The sequence below is a fragment of the Canis lupus genome, chromosome 12 (genome assembly GCF_011100685.1).
Source record: "Canis lupus familiaris isolate Mischka breed German Shepherd chromosome 12, alternate assembly UU_Cfam_GSD_1.0, whole genome shotgun sequence".
In the NCBI taxonomy this organism is placed as follows: Eukaryota; Metazoa; Chordata; class Mammalia; order Carnivora; family Canidae; genus Canis; species Canis lupus.
The window spans coordinates 33,880,063-33,899,987 of NC_049233.1; the positions used below are offsets into that span (position 1 = coordinate 33,880,063).

Sequence of the window (19,925 nt, forward strand, 5' to 3'; positions counted from 1 at the left end):
TGGATGCTTTTTTGCTGTTTTAACTGTGCATAATACCGGAGCCGCAGCCATCAGCCCCAGTCCACAGGGCCAAAGGCCACTGAAGCCTGAGACCTCCCACTGCTGTTGGAAACAAAATTTCTTAATAATAAAATAAAATTTTCCCCTTTCTTCAGCTTTCTAATCTTCTGCTAGTACCTTTTTTTTTTTTTTGGAAGAACTGATCCAGAAGTCATCTGGCTGAGAAACCAAGGAAATTTAATTTTTAGTGTTTTAGGCCTAGAATGTCACAAGGTAGAAAAGAAACTAAGAGAAAAATGGGCAAATGAGTGTCACATATCCCTCATTCCACCAAGGCTTTGGCATAATTCCAATTCTCTACTCTTTCCACCCATGAAATAATAGCAGCTTGCATTTAAGTATCTATACAACAAACTTTACAACCTGGCAAAAGTAGTTTTGGCATGTACAAAATTTGCATTTATCTCTTTAGATCAATGCTTCCTACAATGTATTCTATAGACGCATTCTGAAGAAAGATCTATCAATCCCATGAGTTTGGGAAACTCTGCACTATATACCTGCCCTTGGGGTTGCACAGTTCATATATTAGTATGTGAAAGTCTCTGAGAAATTCATCAAACCCAATGAAATTTGACATTTTTGACTTTGTAATTGGGATACATTAGTGACAAAAATGATCACCGTCCCTGCCACCTGGAATTTAGGAGAGAGATGTAGAGAATAAAGTAAGCAGAGAGGGATCCCTGGGTGGCGCAGCGGTTTAGCGCCTGCCTTTGGCCCAGGGCGCGATCCTGGAGACCCGGGATCGAATCCCACGTCGGGCTCCCGGTGCATGGAGCCTGCTTCTCCCTCTGCCTGTGTCTCTGCCTCTCTCTCTCTCTCTCTCGCTCTCTCTCTCTGTGACTATCATAAATAAATAAAAATTAAAAAAAATTAAAAAAAAAAGTAAGCAGAGAAATGTGTGTGTGTGTGCACGTGTGTGTGTGCGTGTGTGTGTGTGTGCATATGAATGCAATTTAAGTCAGGTTATGAATGAAGCCAAGTAGGATGCAGTGATAGAAAATATTATAAAGGGGATGGATCTTATGAGATAGCATGTTTGGTGCAGACTCTGAGGGAGTGAAGTTTTAGGCAATGCCTTAAAGAGCGGATGGAATCAGTTACAACACAGAGTACACCAACACAGAGCCTCTCAGTAGCCTGTAGACTGACCTCTGTTGGCAAACTGCTCTGGAACTCTAGTGAGATCTGTCCCGAAATTGAGAATAAGCATTTGTAACATTTATCGTAATTTGATAGACTACCTTTATGCCATTAAATATAAAAATAAAATATATTTCTTTTAAATTTTTTTCTAGTAGTTGATTTTTACTCTATTTTGGAAAGTATTCCATGACAGATTGAAGAAAAGATCTGATCCTTTACCGCAGATAATTCAAGAAACTCTGCTCTAGCAGAAGTAAACTTTGTTGCAAAAGCTCTAAAGAAGTAAAGAGGCGACTGAGTTTGACCGGAGGCTTATGACTGGGAGTGTGATTGTGTGTAGAGCTTTGAGGACAAAATAAATAAATAAAGTGACTGGATTTTATTTCAAGTGCAGAGGGAAGCTAATGAAGAATTTTAAATAATTTAAACAGATACATGATATGATTTAGATTTTTATTTTTTATTTATTTTTTATTTTTTTATATTTTTAAAAAACCACACATCCTTTTTATTGTTAAGTCATAAAGAGGTATCAAAATTAAAAGCAAAAATTACAGGGTAAGACTTAACATAACTACTAGGAGCGTCAAAGGAAGTGAAAATGGGACTAGGCGCAGGGCAATATGAATTAATGAACATGGGAAGGATAAGGATGGGGAGAACAGTGAGCATGTGCTGAAGAAGATACTAGGGGAGAGGATCTGGTGAAAATTTTGATCTTAGACAAGTGCCTAGGTAAAGAAATAATGGGACAAGATTTCTAAACCCCACTATGTGCTTAAGAGTCATCCTCGCCATTGGCACTGTCTCTGTCATCCTCTCCTTCCTCAGCCTCTTTTTCATCATCCTTGATCAACTCCAGCTGGTCATCCCCCCGATCTTCATTATCATCATCATCCAGTAGGTCCCCCTCCTCAGCAGAGTCATCTGCACCCCCCTCAGACTCCCTCTTCACATTAGTCACATCTTTCTTCAGGGAGCTGCTGCTCTGCTCCTCTTCTGACTTATCATTCTTCATCTCTCCTTGTTTGCTCTGTTCTTTCTCAATTCTTTCCAGGCTTTCCAGTAGAGAATCCACTTTTTGTTTTATCTGGGTCAACTCCTTCTTAATGGTTTGAAGGTCATCTCCTTTCAACTTTCCAGCCTTGGAAGAAGATCCTCGCTGTCCACTCGTAGAATTGAAGCCACTTTTGCCCCTTCGTGAGGTGTTTCCTGATACACGTGGACGTTTTGAGGGAACCACAGCGCGAGCAATAGGAGGAGGAGGGGGTCCACGTGCTGGGTAACTGTACATCCTGTCGTAATGATCTCGTTGCAAGTCATAGTCCAAATCAAAAGAGGAGCCGTACATCTCCGCTGCAGATCGTTTCACACCTGCTTTTCCTCGGTTCACTTTTGGCTCTGCAGCCAGATTAATATCTAAAAGCCGGCCGGCAATCATTCTGCCGTCCTCTCCTGCCACAGCAGCCCGGGCATTTCTCTCATTAACATACTGAACGAAGGCAAAGCCTTTATGAACAGAGCAACCCACAATTTTGCCGTATTTTGAGAAGATTGCCTCCACATCAGATTTCTTGACCACAAGAGTATTGAGATTCCCAATGAATACACGGGAGTTCATGGAGCGAGGATCTGTCTTGTTGGTAACATTGCTGGCCATTGTCTTTGCTGGTAAGGTTCCTCACAAAGCCGAAAACAGGAGGGGGAGGGAGAAGGGATTCGATTCTGAATCTCCCACTCCCGGGTTCCACGTGCAGAAGCTAAGTGCAGCTCGAGGGCGACCGCTCAGCCTTCCTGATTTAGAGTTTTAAAAACAATTATTCTAACTGCTTTCTGAAGAACCAGCTAAAATGAAATAAAGAGTGTAAAATACACTGATCAGCCTGGAAGCTTTCAGAAGTTTCTGGAGATGATGATGGCTTAGACTGTGGCTGTGATAAACAGGAAGAGGCTAACTGGGGGGAGAACTGAAGTAGAATTGGCACATGACTCCCTGAGGAATTGGAGGCAAGTAGGTAGAAAAGGCTGGGAAGGGGGGCACAGGAAGAGATTGAAGCTTCTCTAAGAAGAAGATAAGGCTTGATGTATGCATTCAGGGATAAACAGTATTTCGTTTCCATAGCCATGAGGACCGGATCATATTGAAGATAATGCAAAGGGAAGAGTTCAGGGCTCAGGACTGAATCCTAAAGAGAATCTTTGATCTTTTTTAGGCCCTGGGGAATCCAGCTGGAAGAGAACTAATTACCTCAAGGCATGTTGATTTTTAGACATTCAGATTTGTGTCTAGATATCATTAATATTAAATTCCATTCAGTAAATTTACTGAGCACCTATATATTTAGAAGCTGATGGAGGTGTTGTAAAAGATAAAAGCCAAACAAGACACTTAAGAGCTTGCTATCTAGAAGGACATCTAGACTATCTACACAAGTACAAGACTTGTACTGTTAAGTGTTGTAAGAGAATACAAATTGAAATGGGGATCTGGAAAGGTTTAAGTGGAGATGGTATTGAGCTGGCCTTAAAGGAGGTGCATGACTTTGAGTCAATAAAAAGTATACAAAAATAAAAATAAAAAGTATATAATACATTGAATATACATATACATGTATATTCAATGTATTATATTAGCCCCATGCATACACACATTTATATTTATTTTCATATCCTTATTGGCACATATACAGATGTGGCTTCCCATGGGGAAGCCAAATATGGGACTCAATTCCAGAATCATGATTTGAGCCAAAGGCAGACGCTCAACCACTGAGCCACCCAGATACACTTCTGCCCATTTCTTAACTGGATTATTTGTTTTTGGGGGTGTTGAATTTGGTAAGTTCTTTATATATTTTATATACTTTATCAGATAGGTCATTTTCAAATATCTTATCCCATTCTGTAGGCTACCTTTTAATCTTGTTTATTGTTTCCTTCAATGTGTAGAAGTCTTTTACTTTGATGAAGTCCCAATAGTTCATTTTTGCTTTTGTTTCTCTTGCCCCCGGCAACAGGTCTAGTAAGAAGTTGCTATGGCTGAGGTAAAAAAGGTTGCTGCCTATGTTCTCTGCTAGGATTTTGAGGGTCTCCTGACTCACATTTAGGTCTTTTGAATTTACTGTTGTGTATTGTATAAGAAAGTGGTCTAGTTTCATTCTTTTGCATGTTGCTATCCAAATCCCAACAATATTTGTTGAAGAGACTGTCCTTTTTCCATTGGATATTCTTTGTTAAAGATTAGCCCACCATATAGCTGTGGGTTCATTTCTGGGTTCTCTATTCTTTTCCATTGATCTATCTGTTTTTGTGCCAGTATCATAGTGTCTTGACGACTACAGCCTTGTAATATAGCTTGAAATCCTGGATCATGATATCTCCAGGTTTGTTTTTCTTTTCCAGGATTGCTTTAGTTACTTTTTGTGGTCCCATTCAAATTTTAGGATTGTTTGTTCTAGCTCTGTGAAAAATACTGGTGGTATTTTAATAGGGAATGCATTAAATGTCTAGATGACTCTGGGTAGTATAGACATTTTCACAATATCGGTTCTTTTAATCCATGAGCATGGAACGCTTTTCCATTTATTTGTGTCCTCTTCAATTTCTTTCATCAGTGTTCTATAGTTTTCAGAGTACAGATCTTTTACCTCTTCAGTTAGGTTTATTCCTAGGTATCTTATTAATTTTGGAACAATTGCAAATGGGATCAATTCCTTGATTTCGTTTTTCTGCTGCTTCTTTATTGGTGTATATAAATGCAACAGATTTCTGTGCATTGCTTTTATATCCTGTATCTTTCTGAATTTATGTATTAGTTCTAGCAATTTGGTGGAGTCTTATAGACTTTCTACTAGGGTATCATGTCATCTGCAAATAGTGAAAGTTTGACTTCTTCCTTGCCAATTTGGACGCCATTTATTTTCTTTTGTTGTCTCATTGCTGAGGTTAACACTTCCGGTACTATGTTGAATAGTATTGGTGAGAGTGGACATCCTTGTCATGTTCCTGACTGTAGGGAAAAGGCTCTCAGCTTTTCCCCATCAAGGATATTAGCTGTGGGTCTTTTGTATATGGCCTTTATGATATTGAGGTATGTTTCCTTTATCCCTATTTTGTTGAGGGTTTTTATTAAGAATGGATGCTGTATTTGTCAAATGCTTTCTATGCATCTATTGAGAGTATTATATGATTCTTATCCTTTCTTTTATTAATCTGGTGTATTGAGTGGATTGATTTGCAACTATTGGATCATGTTTGTAGCCCAGAAACAAATTCCACTTGATTGTAGTGAATAATTCTTGTAATGTACAGTTGAATTTGATTTGCTAGTATTTTATTGAGAACTTTTGTATCCATGTTCACCAGGGCTATTGGCTTGTAATTCTCTTTTTTAGTGGATTCTTTATCTGGCTTTAGAATCAGGGTAATGTTGGAATCATAGAATGAATTTAAAAGTTTTCCTTCCATTTCTATTTTTTTTTTTTTTTGGAGCAGTTGGAGAAGAATAGGTATTAACCCTTCTTTAAATGTCTCCTAGAATTCCCTTGGGAGGCCATCTGGCCCAGGACTTTTGTTTGTTGGGAGATTTTTGATTACTAATTCAATTTCTTTGCTGGTTATGAGTCTATTCAAATTTTCCATTTCTTTTTATTTCAGTGTTGGTAGTTTGTAAGTTTCTAGGATTTCATCCATTTCTTCCAGATCACCAGTTTGTTGGCATATACATTTTCATAATATTCCTGTTATTATTGTTTGTATTTCTGTGGTGTTGGTTGCAATCTCTCCTCTTTTATTTGTGATTTTATCTATTTGAGTCTTTTCACTTTTTGATAAGTCTGGCTAGGGGGTTATCAATTTTATTAATTCTTTCAAAGAACCAGTACTTATTTTGGTTGATCTGTTCTACGGTTTTGTTTCTGTATCATTTATTTCTCCTCTAATCTTTATTATTTCTTTTTTTTTTTTTTGCCAGTTTTAGGCTACATTTGTTGTTCCTTTTCCAGGTCCTTTAGGCATAAGATTGGGTTGTCTTTTTGAGACTTTTCTTGCTTCTTGAGGTAGGGCTGTATTACAATATACTTCCCTCTTAGGACTGCTTTTGCTGCATCCCAAATGTTTTGGGCTGTCATGTTTTCATTTTCATTTGCTTCCATGTATTTTTAATCTCTTTTTATTTTTTTAAAGATTTTATTTATTCATGAGAGACATAGAGAGAGAGAGAGGCAGAGTCACAGGCAGAGGGAGAAGCCGGCTCCACGGTGGGAGCCTGACATGGGACTCGATCCCCGGTCTCCAGGATCAGGCCCTGGGCCAAAGGCGGCACTAAACCACTGAGCCACCAGGGCTGCCCTTAATCCCTTTTTAAATTTCCTGGTTAACTCATTCATTCTTTAGTAGGATGTTCTTTAACCTCCATGTATTTGTGGTCTTTCCAAGTTTTTTCTTGTGGTTGATGTCAAGTTTCATAGTGTTGTGGTCTGAAAATATGCATGGCATGATCCTGATCTTTTTGTAATGGTTGAGGGCTGATTTGTGACCCAGTATGTGATCTATTCTGAAGAATGTAATGTGCACTTGAAAAGAATGTGTATTCTGCTGCTTCAGGATGAAATATTCTGATTATATCTGTTAAGTCCATCTGGTCCAGTGTGTCATTTAAAGCCATTGTTTCCGTGTTGATTTACTGCTTTGATTATCTGTCAATTGCTGTAAGTGGGGAGTTAAAGTCCCCTTCTATTATTGTATTATTATCCATTAGTTTCTTTATGTTTATTATTAATTGATTTATACATTTGGGTGCTCCCAAGTTGGGAATATAAATATTTACAATTGTTAGATCTTCTTGATGGATAGACCCCTTAATTATGATATAATGCCCTTCCTCATCTCTTGTTATAGTCTTTGTTAAAAATCTAGTTTGTCTGATATAAGTTTGCTTACTCTGGCTTTCTTTTGACATCTATTACATGATAACTTCTTCTCCATCCATTGCTTTCAAACTGCATATGTCTTTAGGTATAAAATGAATCTTTTGTAGGCAGCATATAGATGGATATTTTTTATCCATTCTAATACCCTATATCTTTTGGTTGGAACATTTAGTCCATTTATATTCAGAGTGATTATTGAAATGTATGAATTTGGTGTCATTGTGTTACCTATAGAGTTGATGTTTCTGGTGATGTTCTCTGGTCCTTTCTAGTCTCTGTTGCCTTTTTTTTTTTTTTTTCTCTCTCACTCAAAGAATCCTAATATTTCTTACAGAGTTGGCATAGTGGTCATGAACTCCTTCAGTTTTTGTCTTGGAAATTCTTGATCTCTCTTTCTATTCTGAGTGACAGCTGTGCTGGATAAAGTAATCTCGGCTGCATATTTTTCCTATTCAGCATGTTGAATATATCCTGCCACTTTCTTCTGGACTGCTAGATTTCTGTGGACAGATCTGCTGAAAACCTGATCTGTCTTCTGTCATAGGTTAATGATTTTTTTTTTCCCTTTCTGCTTCCAGGATTCTTTCCTTGTCTGTATTTTGTGAATTTGACTATGATATATCTTGGTGATGGTCAACTTTTGTTGAGTTTAATGGGATTTTCTGTGCTTCTACAATATATTTCCTTTCTGTTGTTGTTCAATCTTAGTACACACAGGTAGGTTCAGAAGTGCTAAGTCATATCTCTGTGAGAAATACATTTACTAACTAGAATATAGTATATTTGTACAAAAATTTTTGTCTCTAGCCTTAATAGTATTTATTCAAAATATTGTTTTCTAAAGTTTCTTAGGTTAGTTCTTTTCTTCTCTTTCTGTGTTAGTGAGGTAATCTAGTTCATAGGTTAGATTAGTTACATTTGTTAGAGCTTATGTTCCATTTTGGGGTTCCATTTTGGGATACCTCCACATCCTGTTATGTTTTTATTCACTTTACATAGAATAAAATGCACTCATTTTGGGGCATAATTCTTTGGGTTTTGACAATTGCTTAAACCCATGTACCCAACACCAAGCATGATACAGAGTACTTTTATCACTACTGGGGATCCCTGGGTGGCGCAGTGGTTTGGCGCCTGCCTTTGGCCCAGGGCGCGATCCTGGAGACCCGGGATCGAATTCCACATCGGGCTCCCGGTGCATGGAGCCTGCTTCTCTCTCTGCCTATGTCTCTGCCTCTCTCTCTCTCTCTCTCTTTCTCTCTCTCTCTCTGTGACTATAATAAATAAATAAAAATTAAAAAAAAATTATCACTACTGAAATTCCTGTGTGCTGTACCTTTGTTGATATCACCCCAAGTCCCAGCAACCATTAATCTGTTTTCTGTCTCTATTTTGGCCATTTTCAGAAAGTTATGTAAAGAGAATCATATAAAATGGCATGGATATGCCATGCTATGTACATCTATTCATTGATTTAAAAATATTTGGTTATTTTCAGTGAGGTGATTGTGAATAGAGGTATGAGAAATATTCATGTATAGGTTTTGGTGTGAACACAAGGTTTCAATTCTCTAGGGTAAATACCTAGGAAATATAAAATTATTTCCTCCTTGCGTTTAAGTTTAGGTCATGTCTATTGACCAATCTTCCAGTTCACTGATTCTTTGTTAAGTCTGTTGATGCCATTTGAAGACATTCTTCACCTCTATTACTATGGTTTTCATTTCTTACATTTCAAGTTGATTGATACTTTCTTATTAATTTTCATCTCTCTGCTGAAATTGCCTATCTGATCTTGTATGTTGTTCTTCTCCACTAGAGCTTTATCATAATACTCATAGTTATTTTAAATTCCCTGTCAGGTAGTTCTGACATCTCTGTCATCTCTGAGTCTGGTTCTGTCAATTCCTTTATTTTTTGACAGTGTGTTGTTTTTTTCTCACCTTTTCATATGCCTCATAATTTTTTGTTGAAAGCCAGACACCTTGTCCAGGACAGTAAAACTGTGATAAATAGATTTTATGCCTGGAAATGCATATGCATATACTTGTCCTTCTGCTAGAATTTTAACATGTGAATTTGAGTTAGGAGTTGGGCTGAGTTTGATATTACCCTCCTCAGCTGCAGTGCTAACTCAATTCACCACAAGGATCAAATTCCTTTAGTGACTCCTTGCACATCAGGTGGGGGGTTTGCTTCTAGCCCTCCCCCTGCCAACACACAGTGTTTGTTCCACCCTTAGTTAGTTCTTCCCTTTGTGCTGTGCCCCAGAGAGAGTCTGTCTTCACTCTCTTGGCCTTCTTCCAGCAATATCCACTGTATCTTGTTACTCAGCTTGTGAGCCTGGTGGTGGGGGAGAGGAAGTTCTCTGTTTTTATTAAGACTCAGTCTTAGGTAGGCACTGTGTCTGTAGGGTGTGGTTTTCTCTGTCCTCCTATCCCTCTCTTCACCTTAGTTGTGGTCCCAAGAGATATTCTGGAGCCTTGCCTATGCTAGGGTTAAGATGACCACCTCCTTCCAGTGTGCTAGGGACTTCCCCAGTTAGCCCTGAAAGTCCCATGTCCATCCTAGGCAAACTGGAAGTAAAAGTAGTAGATGTTTTCTGTTCCTTTCTTCATTTGCAATGGGTTTTCACCAGTTTCCTAAGGATGATTGTTTGTTATACTCCTTCATAATAGCTTAGGACTTCTGTTCCATAAACAAGATAAAGGAGAAAGGTCCTGCTTGGGATTTCTTATTCCTTTAGCAGATGTTGCTATTTGGCTTTTCAGTCCTCCATGGTTAGGGATGCTTTTTCAGTGTGCTTGAGGTGGGGTTCATGGAGAAGAGTCTGTAAGAAGGTACAAACTCTCCCATACCTGCATCTTCAAGAGGCTCCACATTTTCCTACAAGCTTCACTCAGGCTCTACTAGTTCATGAACTATTGTGGCTGAGTTCTTCCACAACCAGTGTCTGATTGTGTCTGAGCCATGTAAGCAACTGGCCATGTCTATTCTTTCCCTGCAAATGCCTGTCTCTTCTTAGATTTGGGGCTAATTGGTTATCCTTCTCTGATGAGTTCAAGAAAAGTGATGAACTTACAATCAGTTGACAGGATGTTTTTTGCCGTGAATGACAAACAAGTGACATATTTTTAAGCTCTCTATGTCCCTGAATCAAATCTTTGATTTTTAACATTTGTACTAATAAAAAGATTTCAACTGTGCATATATAATACAGACACATGTACTTATACAGTCAGCTCATAGCTGCCCTATGTTGGCAAGTATACTCATAATTGGCCCGTGATAGTTGGATGTTCAGTTTAGAGCAGACAGATTTGGTTATAGCATAAGTGAACTATCCTGAAAATGTATCATTTCTGTATCTTTTGTGTGCAATCCAGGAATATTGAGGAAGTTTCTTTGGCATCTAGAATGTCAGCCACCATATTGACATTCTATTTCCCTGCACGTATCAGGCCTTCTCTTTTCTTCACAAATTGGATTTTATAATTTATTTAACCTTATATTTGCTGTAGTAGATTAATGCAAATGTATCTAATAAATACGTATTGAATGTCTTACATACAGTAAGGTATATAAAGAGTATGTTGAGTTTTTATGGAAAATCCCAATATCTTATCCATTTGGAGCTCAAGGCTGTCTTGTAAATTGATATTTTATGATTTTTAATATTGTACAAGTCTCTGTGTTGGGAAGACCTGTATAAGCAGATTCATAGAAATCTTCTGCTAGCTCTATTACCTGGCATTTCTCCACAATGGCATATCTTCAAATATGTGCAGGCTATCTTTATAATCTTTATCCTCCCTGAATGTTTAACATAGCATTTTAAACCAACTTCTATAATGGTCTTTATACCTACACTTGATCTTTTAATTTATGTCTATTATAACCACTATCATAATTACTGTTTTATTACCTGATACTATGCACATTGTTTCTGTCTCATAATTATCTTTCACCCATAAGTGTTACAAATATCCTTTGTTGCATTTTATGGCTACTTAAAAAAATATTTATTGGAACATTTGAAATCCCTTTGCATTCTTCACCTTATATCAAAGGCACTCAATATATTTACAAAGAAAGTATCATTTAAAAAGTTACCATTTGTAACTATGATTATTTTTATTAAATACATTTATTAGCATTAGTTTCATCGTTGTTTTTAATAGCAAAATATCCTAAGAATCCTAAATGACAATAGAGATGGTTCTGGAATTATATATAGTCACTTAATTCAAGTTTTCAATATTTTTATCGCTGTTAAATTTTGTTAAATTAACAAAATAAGATAATAAAAATAACTTTTGCGATACAATTCTATGGATTTTAGCATGTGTTTAAATTTACAGAATCACTAATACAATCAAGATATAGAACGGTTCCATTACCACTAAAATTTCCCTGGTAAAATAAATAAATAAATAAAATAAAATAAAATAAAATAAAATAAAATTAAATTAAATTAAATTAAATTAAATTTCCCTGGTACTGTCTCTGTTTATCCATCACTCCCCTCACCTCTAACCCCTGCAACCACTCATCTGTTCTTCCTCCCTATCATTTTCTATAGTTCTGCCTTTTTTTTCAGAATGTTATTTAAATGGAGTCATACAGTATGCAACATCTTAAGACTAACTTCTTTCACTCATTATGTGGCCTGTGAGATCCTTCCATGTTATTTGTCTATCAATATTTTGTTCCTTTTTATTCCTGAGTAATTTTCTATTTATGGCTATACCACATCTTGCTTATCTGTTTATCTATGGATAAACATTTAGATTGTTTCCAGGGTTTTGGTGATTATAAGTGAAATTGTTATAATAATTCATGTACAGGTTTTTTCTGTAAACATAGTTTTTATTTCTCTAAGTTAAATAGGGTTGATGAGTAATATGGTAAGTCTATTTTTAACTTTATAAAAGATTTCCAACCTGCTTCAGGCTGTCTGTATGATTTTGGATTCCTATGAGCAGTACATGAGAGTTCCAGTTTCTTTGCATCCTCATCACCACTTGGTATTATCCGTGGTTTGTTTGTTCATTTATTTTTGCCAATCTCACAGATAGGTAGTGGCATCTTATCACAAATTTAATTTGATTAGTCATAAATAGGTAATGATATGGAGCATCTTTTTGTTGTTGTTGTTGTTTATCTGCATTTGGCCATCTATATATTTTCTCTGGTGAAGCATGTATTCAAACATTTTAACCATTTAAAAAATTGTATTGTTTGTTTTCTTATAGTTGGATTTTGAGAGCTCTTTATGTATTCTGGATACAAGTCCTTTTTATTGAATATGTAATTTGCTAATAATTTTTCCATTCTATAAATTGTCTGTTTTCTTAGCATCATTTGCAGAGTAGAAGTTTTAAATTTTGATAAAAACTAATTTATGACATTTTAAAAGTTTGTGGATTGTGCTTTTGGTTTCACATCTGAGAATTATTTGCCTAACACAAGGTGTCCATGAGAAGATAGACACCCTGAGAGTAGGCAATCATAAACTTGAGTGAGAGAAAAAGATAGACCAGCAAAGCCAACCTCCCATCTTAATAAGATGGGGGCACACTGAAGCTATTGAGCATGGAATGAAGTGATATTTTCAATGGCCTTTTGTAGATGATTGGTCTGGCAAAGATATACTACATGAATTGGAAGAAGGAGACTGAGTAGAACCATAAAGAAAAACTGGGAGACTATGCTATTGAAGTACTCCAGGTTTGCAGTGTTAAGGGCTATTGTCACACTAGCATTGTGACAGTATGCCATGGAAACATGAAGGAATAGGTGGATGGGACAACCATTTTAAAGGAAAAAACCCCTCAATATATAGATAGCATTTACCAAATGAGCAATAAATAGAAAAAAAGTTAATCAAGTGTGATTCCTAGATTTTTAACTTGGGTGATTAAAAGAATAGCAGGGAAGTTAGTAAAGCCCCTGGTTTTAGAAAAAAAGATCATGAGTTTAGATTAGGATACCTTAAAGAACACTTATCGTATCGCAGCACATAGAACAGTAGTTGATACTCAATACAGGTTATTCTTCAAATACATGATCTTGAGACTTTGAGATGACAGGAAGTATCCACAACGAATTATATAGTAGTCAGTCAAAGGTACAGAAATATAGGGTGGCCATAAAGTTTGGAAACATAAACAAACATGCATAATAAATGGTTTAGAATATTATGTTATAAAACATACAGTGACATATGATATGTTCAACATATTATTCCTCCTGAGCATTGCATATCTGATGCAAAATTGCAATGAATGGGGTAAAAATTGCAGCATTTCCATCAATTCTTGCATTTCCTCAGAAAATTTATATCTCTGATTTTCACTAATAAGCCATTAACTTATCCAAGAAGAAGCAATCACAAGAGTTCAACCTCTGAAAAAATAAAATGAGAAGTTTTAATTCCAGACTTTTTGGCCAACAATAAAATCCCATGAGAGGACAAAGCTGAAGATATAGAATGGTGGCTGTCATCAAGAAGATTAGATTTTTAGAGTGGATATTATGCTAAGTGATGAATTTCTAAAGGGAGACAGTACAGAGGGAAAAGAACAGATATCAAAGGAAAGGAGAACAGAATTAAGGAAAGATTTTTGAGGTAATGTGAGGAGAACCAGGACAGTGTGAAATCCTGAAAGTGATGGAGCAAAGGGTTTAAGGATGGAATGTGTCACCCAAGTGGTAAATACAGTGAACAGAATGACACATCACAGAGATCATGAAGCTTATGCAATAACGTCTAGCAGTTTCAGTAGAATGGTGGGGAATGGATACAGTTTCGGAGGGGGTGAACAATGGAACAGTGGAAACATAAGGATCACTTGTCATCACTTGTCATTTGGAGAAGTGAAAGGAAAAATTAAAAAAAAAAACAACAGTAGCTATAGAAGCACCTGATCAAGTTTACTTTTTTTTTTAAAGCTAAGAGTGTGTGTGTGTGTGTGTGTGTGTGTGTGTGTGTAAAGGCCGATCCTGTGGAGGAGAGATTAATAATGTTGGAAAAAGAGTAGTAGGTACTAGAGCAAGATTCCTTAGGACTTGGCTGGAAGAAGATTGCAAAATTCTATTTCCTATCTCAATCTTCACTCTTATCTTCATCCTCTGGGTTTGTAACCAACCTACACAACTGTTAGAGCATTTATACTTTTCTGAAAAACTACTAAAATACTCTGGGCACAACTGACTTCATAAATGGTGTTAACACTTCTGGGTCAATTTCTTCTATTGAATTTATCCAGTTTTTTTTTCTTCTCACCTTCAAATATTTCATATAATAATCTCAATCATCATCAATTAATATTCACTGAGAAACTTCCTCTATATTGGGTATTATAACTTTGCAGACTGATTGTTCTTTACTATGAATTCCTAGGAATGGCATTTTTAGTTATTGAAGTTAAAACCTTGAAAATGTCTTTTTGGGAATTGTTCCATGTAGATTTCTGCAACTCTAAAATGCAAGTCCACTTTTAAGTGCTTTCTAATGAATACTTAGATGAACAAATAAACACTCATAGCCTAGTAGCTGTTTGTATCATTTAAACTGATACCTATTGCTTTCATCAAAGGTTTGTTAATGAATGGCTGTTAATACAAAATAATTCACTAATTTACTTGTCATTGGTAGCTGATAGCAGTCCATAGACTTAAATATATCATCCTCTTCTGTTTTCATAATTGTAAAGATAGCTACAGATATCATATCATTGAAATTAATGAATGAATGTGTTGTAGTTAAGTCTATATCAATTTTGGGGGGACACTCATAAAGCCTGATGAGCACTCATATATATACTAGGAATTGTCAGTTACAGTTCTCATCATGAATTAAGAACTGGTTTTCTGGTTTTCTGGACTAGTCTTTTAAAGAGCTCTGTTAATATCAGCTAACATCCTTCAGTCAGATCATCTCACAACAATTACAAGCTAGAGATTCTGAGATTGTGCAGCTCTGGGCAGCCTCTCTGCCTTGCTCAATTCACCATTCAGTTCTCATGGGAAGACCCAGCCCTTCCAGGGAAGCAGAAGTGAGCAGAATGGTGATAAAACCAAGAGCACTGCTCAGGCAAGAAGGAGAACTAGTCTCTTGATCTTTCTCTCTCCTCTCTACTACTAATGCTCTGAAGGAAAAAAAAAGTTCTACACTAGCAGCTTCTACTTCCTCTTTCTATTCTAATTTTTTATTTATTTTCACCATTCTGTAGAAACTGCTCTCACCAAGGTCATAATATGGCAAATTTGATTACCTAGTTTTAGCTTTCCTCCAATGTGTTATCTCCTCAGCTTTTGATATTAACCTTGAGATCAGGGATGTGTCTTTTTCACCATATTTTCGCCAGTGTCTATCACAGATCTCAGTGAATGGTTCCTAGGAAGCACCAAATACATTTTGATTGAAAAGAATGAATAACTCTATAGCTCTTCTTATTAACAAAGGAACAAAAATCATTCCTTTTTTGTGTGTGCTGTCATAGCATTTTGTCATAAGATCTTGTATCACCATTTATATTTACTCATCTATGTTCCCACAGAATTGAGAGCAACAACTTTTTAAAAAGATTTTTATTTATTTGAGAGAGAGAGATAGCATGAAGGGAAGAGGGAGTGGCAGAGGGATAGGGAGAAGCAGGCTCCTTGCTGAGCAGGGGGCCCAATCGTGGGATTCAGTCCTGGGACTCCAGGATCATGACCTGAGCAGAAGGCAGACACTTAACTAACTGAGCCACCCAGGTGCCCCACAATAACTGTGTCTTAAACATCTTTGTATCCTAGCCTAGTACAGGGTCTGGCATATGATAGATGCTTAGTAAAAGTTTGTGGAATAAATAAAGTTGGTGACTACTGTTGATTTAGTTTCTCCAATAATTTGTAATATATCACTCCAAGATGTAGTGTCTTAAAACAATGATCACTTATTTTCTCTCTTGGTTTCTGTTTTGCCAGGAATTCAGAAAGGGCTAGGCTGGATAGTTCTCATTATTGGAGGGGAAAATGCTTTCAAGTGGCTGTAGTCAGATGTCAGCTGGAAGTGTAGGCATCTGAAGGCATGGCTGGGGCTAGAAGATCCACTTTCATGGTGCCTCACTCACTTGTCTGGCAAGTTTGTGTTCTCTGTTGTCTGGGGCCTCTGTTCCTCTCTTTCTTTGTAAGCCTCTCTATAGGTCCCTTGAATATCTGCAAGGGCACCTGGTTTCCCTCAGAATAATCAATTGAGGAGACTAAAGTGGAAGCTGCAATGTCTTTCATGACCTAGCCTCATGTTCACCATTACTTTACTATTTTCACAGGGCCAGACCTCATTCAGTGTAGGAGGGGGCTTTTCAAGGCCATGAAAATCAGGAAGTGAGGATTATTAGCGGTATCTTGGAAACTGGGTAGAATAGATGATCAGCCATTAGAAAACAAAATATCAAACTGAGACAAAGCCTCTGTCTAAGCACTCTTCTAAAGTAGTTGTAAGCTATGAAGCCTGGAAGGAAGAGTTGTTGCCAAATAGAATGGTGCCTCTCTTAGAAGAGATGGCCATCTGGATGGATTGTACCTCCTCTTGCCACATACAACATGCCTCAGTGTTTTCCTGATGGAGTTGCTGACATCTATGAAGAATTATTCTTGGGAACCCTGATGGCTCAACGGTTTAGTGCCACCTTCAGCCCAGGGTGTGATCCTGGAGACCCGGGATCGAGTCCCATGTCGGGCTCCCTGCATGGAGCCTGCTTCTCTCCCTCTGCCGTGTCTCTGCCTCTCTCTCTCTGTGTCTCTCATGAATAAATAAATAAAATCTTAAAAAAAAAAAGAATTATTCTTTAAGACCCCACTTCTGGCTCCCAACAGTTTGCCAATCTCATAGAAGGCCAGACTAGTGTCCGGGGTTGGTTAGGGATTAAGTAGCCTATACTTGTCTTTGGGCAGGAGTATGACTTGGTTCCTCTGGCATATTGAGGCTGCCATCAAGTTCTGGAATAAAGTGCCAAACGCTTGCCTTTGGGTCTCTCAGCATCCCAGGGTTCAGTGACAGCATGTCTACTGGTTTTGATGTGTCCTCTTAGGGACACTTGTGCCCTGAGTAGCCTGGAGGAGATCCATCCTACAACCTGCCTCTGGGAGTCTTTTCACAAGATGAAAAGTAACTGTAGAAGAGAAGGGCAGAAACTCTGAGGAAGCCTGGAGGAACCCACGAGAATCACATATTCCTTGGCTACAGATTTAATAACAAGTACCACATGAGCTGGCCGGAAAGTCCATAATGTGTTTACATATCCATCTCATATTCAGTTACTTTAAAGGGCCAAGAATGCAAATTATGTAAAAATAGTAACAAATATTTAATAGTAATTGGAAAAAAGGGACTGGGAGATACATATCTATTTACATTCATGGAAAAGAAACAAAAACTTTGGAGGTAATAGGTAAAATTTCTTTTTTTGATTAAGGTAAAAATTCCTGTATCACTTAGTGTTTATACTAATTTTCTTTTGAAAATGTGAATGTTTTGTATTACTTAAGTGTGGCTAGAAAAGATATTTCAGTTTCTCTTCAGTATAGCATCTTAAAGTGAATACAAGCCCCCAAATATGGATCTAAATGCTGCTGAATTATGCAAGTAAAGACTCCAAACAAATGTTATTGAACAAAGGTTATTATTTTTTTTCAATTTAAACATGGTTCTATTTTTAGTCTGTGGGCTGAATTTATTTGTTTAGTTATACAAATGATGGTATATAACCAATTTCTTATATTAATTTCAACTTATCTCCACTGATACCTTATTATATACTAATTCAATACTTAAATTCTGTGAACTTTTCCTTTTCTTTATTAATAAGTTTAATGTGATGTGATTAGTACAAAGGACTCTAGGCTGTGAAAATACTCAGTATTGGAAATGAATCTAGAGCTGGTCTTTGAAGTGTAAACTATTTCTTAGGAATAAATTAGTCCTTTAAAAACGTTAAACTTCTCTCTTAGCAAATCACCATTTTCCATGGATTATAGAATGTACAGTTTTCACATTTAAATGTCTCTGAAATAGGATGTGTCTTAGAGTTGATTGTTTCCTAGACTCCATGAAATACAATACGTTATTGCTTCAGGGGATCAACCAATACTCCAGTGGTTTGAAAAAGGCCACAGAAGACACTTGACATATGTAGCCAGGATGGCTCCAACTTCTCAAGTCTGTTGAGGATGTCGGTTATTTACTCCTTATACTTTGACTTTACTACAAAGTAGTAAAAACAACAAACACTCCTATCAAAAATAATGGAAATGGAATTGCTTTGATAAAAGGGGGTAATTTTTTTTACAATACTATTTTTTTTTTTCTCCAAAGGTCTTATGTTCCTGGGAACTACTGAGAAGTTAATTCCTAAGGTTGGATAAAATGGTCTGTGATCTACTCTTTCTTTTTATTTGAAAGGCTCTCAAAGGAAATTATATAACAATAAATCTTTTTTCTTAACATCCCGAAAACACAATTCACTATAAAAAACACTTTAAGATATATCACATGTGTTGTGGGTTCGTTCTATTTCAAAAAGTTTTGTTCCAAAAGCACCAGTTCCTCCTTACAAAGGTCTCACCATTCAAGGACATGGCTGAAACCATGACGAGTTTGAAGACTGGTACACTGAAACATGGCTATGGTATCTGTATAGCTTAGTGTAGATTCTGGATTTTATTTATTTATTTGAGAGGGAGAAAGAAAGTGAGCAAGAGAGAGAGTACAAGCCAGGGGGAGGGGCAGACGGAGAAGCAGGCTTCCCGCTGAGCAGGGAGCCCCTACACCTATCCTGGGATCATGACCTGAGCCAAAGACATACGGTTAACCGACTGAGCCACCCAGGCGCCCCTAGAAGTTATACTTTATAATAGGCATTGCCATAGTAGTTTCTCTTTGTTCCACATATTTTTATATTATTAAATATTATTTATATTGTTAAATTCAATCCTCTTTGTAGATATATCAGATAAATAGTTATTAGGGCTAGCATGTATTGATAAATTGTTATCTTCCCGGCACTGACTTAGTGTTGAATTTTTTGCATGAAGTAAACATACTTCTTTACTATCAATGCAAGAGTGTTAAATACTCTCAAGAATTAGGATGATGAAAAAGTTTAGGTTTTTGGGTAAGGTAATTCCTGTGTACAGAACCAAGAGATGAGAGATCTCCAGAATTTTTTTAAATACATAGATTGGACACAACATGATGAATTACTACAGTGAACTTCCAAAATTATTACTTAAGGTTTTATAATACCTCACGTAAAATCATGTTCTTTAGAAAATCTATTGCACAGCTTGGTACAAAATCTATAGCCCTATTAGAAATTGATATATTTGCCAAAAGGTAGTGGAAAAGTAAGGGTTTAATTGTAAGTTATATATATATAGGCAGATACTTTTCACGGTGCCATCATCTACTGCTGCATAACAAACTACTGCAAAATTTAATGACTTAAACATCAGTCATTTTATTATATTTCACTAGTTTGAGGGTCAGGAATTTGAGCAGGGCTCTGCTGAATGCTTCCTCTGTTCCACATGGCATCAATGGAGGTCATTGAGAGGTGTTCAGTTGGTGAATGGTCTGGTCTGGAAGCTTTAATAAAAGTCAGCAGAATTCAGCAGGGGATGCTGCAAGGCTGGGACTGGTGACCTGAAGACATACACAGTGGCCTTTCCAGCATGGCAGTCTCATAATAGTTAAGCTTCTTATATGGCAGCTCAGGGCTACCAGAGAGTATGTTC

The 19,925-nt window shown here is 36.9% G+C and overlaps 1 protein-coding gene across 1 annotated transcript; it reads right to left on the reverse strand.

Moving 5' to 3' along the window:
- Positions 1–1,699: 1,699 nt before the first annotated feature.
- On the reverse strand, positions 1,700–2,921 carry LOC474964 (heterogeneous nuclear ribonucleoprotein C). The gene has a single exon (XM_038553349.1). It carries the CDS (start codon positions 2,867–2,869, stop codon positions 1,988–1,990), a length of 882 nt encoding a protein of 293 aa, XP_038409277.1. The 5' UTR covers positions 2,870–2,921; the 3' UTR covers positions 1,700–1,987.
- Positions 2,922–19,925: the final 17,004 nt, after the last annotated feature.

Excerpts from the sequence above, each read along its gene's own strand:
- LOC474964 (XM_038553349.1), bottom strand. The coding sequence starts at position 2,869 with ATGGCCAGCAATGTTACCAACAAGACAGATCCTCGCTCCATGAACTCC.